General features: G+C 38.8%; 1 protein-coding gene and 1 long non-coding RNA gene across 3 annotated transcripts in view; one reads left to right on the top strand and one right to left on the bottom strand.

The window, feature by feature from the left end:
- The first annotated feature begins 16 nt into the window (after positions 1–16).
- Positions 17–767, top strand: LOC125504003. Its single transcript, XR_007281243.1, has 2 exons — positions 17–173; positions 588–767. It is a non-coding gene; the product is annotated as an uncharacterized LOC125504003 (long non-coding RNA).
- Positions 768–852: 85 nt separating this feature from the next.
- Positions 853–8,730, bottom strand: part of LOC109542560 (sodium-independent sulfate anion transporter) — a 50,581-nt gene continuing 42,703 nt past the window's right edge. Inside the window, exon 12 of one of the 2 annotated variants that reach the window (XM_019911830.2) lies at positions 853–1,279. In XM_019911830.2, coding sequence (XP_019767389.2) covers positions 1,155–1,279 — 125 coding nt within the window. In that variant the 3' untranslated portion in view covers positions 853–1,154. Of the gene's footprint in view, positions 1,280–5,452; positions 6,155–8,730 lie in introns of those variants that run through there. The other variant, XM_019911831.2, reaches the window with a different exon arrangement.

Below are 8,730 nucleotides of genomic sequence, written 5' to 3'. Positions count from 1 at the left end.
TCGTACTCTCTAAGTGGGCCCCTTTATACCATTAACAGGAATAATGCTAATTTTGAAACCCTGCCCATGTGCGAAATTTTCCGCTTGTCAGTGTCATATTTGACAGTACATGGGGCGCAAATGGGGCTCCCATTTACTGAAATACCATGAATTTTCATCCTTCCATTTCAAAGGTTAGTACCCCAGGTAATTTCCGTTACCATATGTTCGTTATGTAAGTTGATTGAATTCTATTTTTCATATTTCGGTTTTATGGTATATACATACTTTTATATTAAGTGTGTAATAAAGTGTATAACTCTTTTCGAAAGCGCCATTTACTATTACTACATATACGTCCTGTTTATGATGTCCCTGGGAGCAAAAAAATTAACGTTTCTGGGACGACTCGCATGGGATCTGCATGAGATATATGTGCGATACAAAGGACGTCCTAAGGACATCCTACCAAGGATCATCCCATGCGGGATAACGGGGATTGAAATAGAACTTCCCACGTACCATTTGTGCTTGCTGGGAATTATGCCTACATAATTATGTTAAAAACGAAAATAAAGTCCAACATGAGATTTTTAATTGCCCACCAGAATTCATTAATATAGAAGAGCAATGAGATGAATCCTTTCAACTCCATTGGCCGATTTCCTGCCAATAGAGCAGCACGCACATGGAGGAACGTATAATTATGACTTTATTATCCTACCCAAAATTACATTGTCTACATGTGAGAATATATGTAAATAATAAAGGCATCTTAATAAACACTTCTCGTCCGTTTTAATTAATCAATATTTACTAATCGCACTTATCTTCAAATACCAGTAACACCCTACTGGGAAGAAGAAAAACATATTTTAAAGCATTTTTTGTTTAATCTCCAAAGTCCTCACTTAAAATTTCGACAATTTTAATTTTTTTAATTCTGCTCTTTTGTTCCTATTTCGTTTAGGCTTAAACCATCATATTGACCAAGGGACAGATTTTGTCCGGTTTTTGTTTATCCTTTAAATATTTATTTAACGATGTGTTAAGTGTCCGTTCTTTCCGACAGTGGCTGAGCTCTACTTTTTCGCTGTCCTGTTGACCTCTTGCATTTGATTGACCAAGTAAGATTTGGGTTGGTGGATTTGGAAGTAAAACTGGGTCACTTCCTATCACTGCATCTTCGGTTGGGCTTGTGGATGTGCCAGTGACCTCCGAAAGGGAATCTGATGGATTCTCCTTCGCTGACCCGGATGTATACGGAACAACAGGCAAATCGAAATCGTTGCTGGTTCTCCTATAATAATATATGTTAGCTCTTGTTGATATGATGTCATATACGCAAAACCAATGCCATAAATATCGAACCAGTAATTAATAAACAAAACCAAATCAGCGGCCATCAATCACCAGTCTAATGTATTCCAAGAAGGCAAAATTCCTAAGAGAAAGTAATCTGCAAAAACACCCCCCAGCCATGATGCCGGGAATCATGACTGAATCATATTCAAGCAATAAAAGCAATACTCAACGATTATTTTCAGCTTACTATTACTTGTCTCTCTGTATGTGAGAGCATATCTCACTATATCATTATCACTATATCCTCTTGTTCTTGGCCAATTGTATTATTTTTTAAACTCTAACATATATTATTTTTTAAATTATTTTTTATGCTAAAGTTAAAAATCACAAAGTCATGGACAGGATCGGCAGGATACTGGAGAAACAGAGAGTCAAAACAGTTTTTAAACCATCTCGAACAATCCAACAGATTTTGTTGTCTGTTGGATGGTTCGAGTTGGGTTAAAAATGGTTTTTACTTGGTGTTTCTCCAGTATCTTGCCGATCCTGCCCGTGACTCCATGTATGTACGGGAGGCAAGCCTAAATATTGCGCTCATCATGCGTCTGTGTTGTCTCCCAGCGATCTTCACTGTTTTTTGGTCGAATTGCTCAATTGAAATTGTTGAATAAAAATATGTTATTTTTAATGTCTTAGTATAAGTTAGGTATAGCTTTCTCAAATGTGTTGCATGTGTTTGGGTCCTCAGGTAGCATCATATGTTTAGGGATGCACTGACCGCTGCGACGTTGTAGTTTTTAGTAAAGTGACAACCTCCGGGAAAGTAACTGCGTTTACTTGGTCGTCACGATATTCAAACGTTTTTTGTCTTTTGTTCTTATCACGTTCAATAAACATTTATTATCATTACTCTGCCTGATCAATTGAGTACCTCAGAAGAAACTCAATAGAAATCTTTCTTACTGTATCCATTCCAACCGAAGGCCCTTTCCAGGTGTTTTAATTCTCTCTCTAACTCGACTGGTTCGCAGATTCTTCTGGCTCTTTCGGTGAGAGTTTTGATGACTCCTCTTTTCTGACTGGGATGATGGTTTGAACCACTGTGCAGGTACCGGTCGGTATGTGTCGGTTTTCTGTACACCGTGTGGGCCAGCTTTCCGTTGGTTTTTCTGGTCACCAATAATTTAATATTAAATATTCTTTTCTGAAGTTCCTCGATTGTATTCACTTCTGTTGGATACACGGCATGTTTTAAATTGCCCCAGAAGTAAAAATTAAGCGCGTTTAGATCCAGAGATCTAGGAGGCCAGTTTATAGGAGCTGCTTGACCTTTCATAATACAACGGCCTGGAAAGTTTTGATCAAGCCAATGTCGGACCGGCAAAAAAAAGTGAGCAGGGGCACCATCGTGCATATATCACATTTGTTGTCGTAGTTGGAGAGGTAAAGCTAAAACATCTCCCACTATTTTAGCCCAGACATTGAGAGAACGAGTGTTGGTATTTTGCTGTCATGATAGAATGCCGATTTTCGACAGACCATTCGTGCATATCGTGGTAATTAAAAACGTTTGCTCTTGTAAATTAAGCGTAATCGGTAATCAATATTTGCGGGGTAAATTGCGGGTTTCTAATACGATTACGCGGTTCATGATCTGTTGGTCGTATACTGTTTTAAAGTGGAAAGGATGCATGCCTTTTTTTGATAAAATGCGGAAAATACTAAAGTTTCGTAGCATACAGATTAAAATGTCTTGATGCTGCCCGGATCGATGCTCTTGTCTTGAATTGTCATCAAAATAATCCAAAACCGTGCGTTCTTTTCGAATACTAATTGCATACCCCCTACCTTCATTTCGTTCACAGGTAAGTGTTCCATTGGATCGTACAGGAGCGTCACTACTTTGTTTTCTATCATTTTGGCACGTAAGTTTATGTGGAGCAACATATTTTTTCATTTTTTTCTGCTCATCATTTTTCACTCCATAATATTTTCCATTTGCTTCCAAGCTGCGAAATAAAAAAAAACACAAATTGCACATAACTTACATTGAAATGATCCCCACAGGCGTATACGTTACTTTTTGCAGAAAGATCGGTATAGTTCTGCTGCGCTGCTTTCAACCACAATTTCCGTTTTTTGCGTTTACTGGCACTTTTACAAATCTTTCTCCTGGTGTAGACGTAGTGGTAGTAGTAGTAGTAGTAGTAGTAGTTCTGTGGGGGGGACCTGAATGAGTCCGGCAAGTAGGCCTTAAAAGCCCTTTTTACCATTCCCCCTTCATCCACGCCCGCCTTACTACCCCTCCTCTTCACCACCCAGGCGTCCCGCCTCCCTGACGAAGGCAAGGATCCGTCTCCACTAGGAAAGACAGTTGCGTGCAGGAGAGAGTGGCCCCAAGCAGACGCCTCCTCATGGACGACCAGTGCTGGCATACTCCTAGAAGGTGATACGATGTTTCCTCTGCCGTTCCACATTGTGGATATACGGGGCTAACACCGATTCCAAGTAGGTGTAGGTGTCTGTTCAGACCGCAGTGACCTGTCATGATTTCAACCAGAGTTATCAGGGCCCAGCTACTCCTTGACATCAGCCATTTGGACGTTGCCTTGGCCTCGCCTGGCATTTCGATGAACTCTTTGGCTTGTCTACACCCTTCCGCCTCTCACCACGACTCTGTGGTACCTTTAAGGGCCCAGTCGTTGAGTGCGCTTGCTATCTGTCTGTTACTTAGCCCTATGTGAGGTTCGGCAGTTATTGGGCTCTAAGAAGATCCGCGGCTGGCCAATGCGTCGGCCTGCTCCTTTCCCGCGAAGTCCGTGTGCGCTGGAATCCACACCAGGCTTACCTGTTTCTGTTCTACCGCTTTATTCCGGGCATCCAGCACCCCTGTATCAGTCTACGGCCCTTCCTAACACTGAGAAGTGCATTTAAGGCCGCCTGGCTGTCAGAGTAGATCAATATCTCTTTCTAGTCCTTCTATGACGTCTTGTCTGTGGCAACCTCGAGGATTGCATATATTTCCGCCTGAAAGACAGTCGTCCAGACTCCCAACGAAATGGATGCTCCCCAATTGGTGTCTTGCCGGTACACTCCCGCTCCGGACAATTCTGTACTGGGCGCCCTTGAGCCGTCAGTGTACCAACATTGCACCCCAGTTCGGGCCGTCACCGTCCTAAAAGTCCAGGTTTCTTTTGCTAGCGTTTCCACTTCAGCTTCCTTTGTAACCTATGTCCACCGTCAGGTGGGGCCACCTTTGCACCTAGGAGACGGTACTTGTACACTGTGGCGCCGTACATTACTTAGCCATTTTACTTTTGATAATTGAGAAACAAGTAAACCAACACACAATATTCACATTTGAGCATGGAAACACGCATAAGCTCTGAATCTGGAGGAGCAGAATCCTGCTTGGTGACGTCATATTACGATCACCCAAAACTCGTCGTTTCGGCGCGCTTTGTGAAAGTTTAAACTTTGATTGCTGATTCATTTGTTCGTCATTTATCAGTGTTCATGTAATCAATTTAAAAAAAATGTACAACGACCCCATTGTCCACACAGAAATTTTAAATAACCTGCGCTTTTAGGGATTCCCTCGTTAAAGAATGGTCCAACTTAATGTGCACTTTGAAGGATTATATTTGAAGGTTATAACTCTTAAGACAAAATAGGTAGAACATTTCTTAAAATAAAAGTTTATCACAATCTTAAGTGTTATATTGGTATGTTTCTGAGGAAAAGTTGTCGATGACGTCATTAATGCCATTTCTTAATTTATTGTATTTTTTTCTTTTCGCTGAAAGTGTACCTTAGAGCACCACATTTGAGACGCGAGGTTTAGAATTTAATTATCAGTTTTCGTTTCGGCACAGTAGATCTTGGGCGTCAAATTTGGATCACCCTGGACAGTCTCTAACAGTGTAAAACTTAGTTTCAAGAATTTTTTTTAATATGAGTTTTCATTAGTCAAGGTCTAAATATACGAATATTGCAATTCGGCTCCTTTTTCAATTTCCTGAAACAATGCGTTTTCTGTCACTTCACCCTCCAAACCATGATCCACCTAAACATGCTATGCTAATGCGCACGTGGCGCTGATTTCAGCCGGCTGTGTGACGTAACGTGCGAGAAAAAGTAGACTGGTACAATAATTATCACACGATGCCTGTACACAACAATATATTTTAACTATTTTTGGATACATATTTGATATACATAATTATCAGATTATTTGCTGGAGTGACTCTCTTAACTAGAATGTCTCGCAAAAACTTCACATTTCGTGGTAGGACTATATTAAAATACCTAACTGCAATATCTACGTATTTTAGACACATGTACTTGACAAACAAACAAACTTAATCCATCATTTATTTTTAAAATCTGGTATTACAGTTGTCCTAAAATTATTTTGGTTTGGTTGAAACAGTACGATATAATTTTATTCATAAGTATATACAATTTACATGCAAACATTATATTTTTGACTAATCACAGCAAGCGATAAATTCAAGGACTTGTAAATTGCTTGTACTGTTACAATTAAATTTTGATACATTTTAGAATTATTTTGGCTCCAGTTCACTTGCTGGCAAATTGCAATTTTACGGAATCACTAACTATGAATATTTTTAAGAATACTGTTTGTTATGTACAAGAATAAAGTTATTATAATTTGTATATAACAATAGATTTGTGAACTTTTAATAAAAACACTAAACTTTTTCAAAAGTTTTCACACCATATACGAAATATACTAAGTTTTAAGTAAATAAGGTCTACAAGTGGTCGACAAACAGCACTCGTCACAGCTGGGTGGATACATACACTGCATCCGTTTCATTATTATCTGCTAGCATTTTTCCTGTAAGACAAATTTTGTCTTTTATTCGCGTTTCCTATGACATGTACACTGCAATAATATTATAATACTTAAAGCTAATGCTGACACAGACATGATATATTACGATTGGCTTTTAGCGATCAACTATATCAACGCACGTCTCACACAACATGTCAACTACGGGCGTTATTAGAGAAGTGTCGGACCGCGCGTTTTCGCCTGCTACTGCCCGGTTCCACCAGATGTAAATAATTAATAGCTTGTGATAATAATCAAAACTATTATTTGGTCAACCGTTTAAGCATTGATCAGATTCGTTTATTGCACTGCAATAGAAATATTTCACTTCCGAATGTGGATTCCGTTGATAACTTTTTGTGATATTGTATTTCTTTCGAATGGATGCTTTTGAATGATTTTAACTCTTGTCACAATATATCGACTGTCAACGTTTAACCGCAAAATAGTTAAATGTTATGTTGCCTTTTTGGGAAAGTGTGGATCCTGTACATTGCGCCACACGCTCGTAAAATTGAAGGAAATATCGCAGGTGGATTAAACATTCATGGTGGATAATAGTAGTATTCCTATGGCGTGAACGACTCCATATCAAGTCGAAGGTGGTAATGAGCCAATAGTTTGAACAACCGATTTTTGTCCTCGTCATGACGGTTTGTCACACTTGACTCCGTCTCGGGTGGTAAATGCTGCCGACGTTCGATAAAATACATATTTATGCTCTTGTGTAGAGAATCACTATTTCATTCGAATGAACCAAGTATTATTATTTATTAAGTACAGCTACTTAACCAGTTACTTAAAATGGTACACTCATTAAAATTAAACATAAGAACGGACTAACGGTTATTTTTTTTCTACTTTAGAAGATTTATTGCCACATTTTGGGACTTATGCATATTTGTGAAGCTCATAGTACAGGCAACTCCGCCTTTGATGGTCGATTTGTGGATCGGGTAGCTCATTGACTATCATTGCCGGTCCCAAGCCCGGATAAAGGAGGAGGGGTGAAGGGTGAGGCGATCAACCTGCCCTTTCTAAAAAGACATAAACGCTCACAGAAACGACCTGTCAGCCTCGGAACTCGGGCGGATTAAGGACGACGACACAGCACGAAAAAGGAAAAGGAAAAGAAAAAAAAGCTAGTATGGAAAACGAATGTTATAATATTAGGTAGCTGGAACATTACGTCATGGACCAACGAAGACTACGAGATAATATTCGAAATGGAGAACAACAAAATAGACATCTGCGCTTTCTCGGAAACTAAGAAAAAATGCACTGGAAATCAAAGATGCCAAAACTACACATTATTTTAGGGTGGCGTTGACAAGAACATGAGAGCTAGAGGAGGTGTGGGATTATTGGTCAATAAGAAATTCGAAACGATTATAAAGGAAGTACAATTTATAGATTGCAGCATCATACAAATGACAATGGAACTGGCGGAGGAAACACAATTAGAAAGGCGACTGACAAGACTATTGGAAAAGCCAAAACCAAAAGTACAAAGCCATGGTTTGACAAAGAATGCCCGCAACAACTTCAAAAAAGCCAAGTCATAAGGAATATCCTAATGCAGCACGAGGCAAATGAGAATAATAGAAAGACAAATGAGAATAGAGAAGAATATACTAAATGCCGCAGAGAAACGAGACAGCTGATAAGGAGAAAGAAAAGAGAAAAGGAACGTCGAAAATATAAAATGATGGAAAGAAGCAGACCAAGGCCAGGCTCCAGAGAGTTCTACAAATTAATATATAATGAAGGAAAGGTTTCAATCCCAGATCTGTCATGTATCTGAAAGATGAAAACGTAAACATTATAGTCAACCTTGGTAAAATAATAGAAACCTGGAGAAAGCATTTCAATGATCTTCTGAATATGGAACGGGAAGAACAGCGCATACCTGACTGCAGACTTACCAGTAGAAAAGCCAAGCTACGCTGAAGTACAAACAGCCAGAAATAAGCTAAAAAACTGCAAAGGATAATAATAATTAAATATGGAGGAAACGCACTACACCAAGAAATGCATAAGCTAATAATGCGCATACGGAGATAGGAAAAGTTACCGACTAAATGGCAAGAAAGTATAATAGTTCCCATCCATAAAAAGGGAGACGAGTCAAAGTGCGTTAACTACAGTTATCTAACTACTATCTAGTTATAGTACTACTACTATCTCACTGATACATACTGCCTATAAGGTCTTACAGGAAAATATCCTGTTGGAGAAATTAACACCATTCGCAGAAAACAGTCTAGGGGAATACCAAGCGGGTTTTAGAAGAGAAAGATCAACTATACAGGGTGATTCAAAATTGGCGTCAATCCTTTTAAGGGGTTATAGGGGCTCACTTGGAGAGTAGGAAAAAAATATTGAAATTTTTTTTTCGCAAATTTGTAGAAGATATTAAGAGTTGAAAATCGAATTTTAACTTTGTTATTAAGCATTATTTTGAAGGTGTTCCATGTTTAATGTGTAGCATATTGGAATACTTAACCGCTCGAAAAGAAAAATTACTATCTTTGCTTCAAATTACGAAAATTTTCGATATTAAAAAAACACTCTTCTAC

This window comes from Dendroctonus ponderosae, unplaced genomic scaffold (assembly GCF_020466585.1).
Source record: "Dendroctonus ponderosae isolate FM_Combo_2020 unplaced genomic scaffold, Dpon_F_20191213v2 Dpon_F_20191213_3, whole genome shotgun sequence".
NCBI classification, from domain to species: Eukaryota; Metazoa; Arthropoda; class Insecta; order Coleoptera; family Curculionidae; genus Dendroctonus; species Dendroctonus ponderosae.
This window is presented reverse-complemented; position numbering and strand designations above follow the sequence as displayed.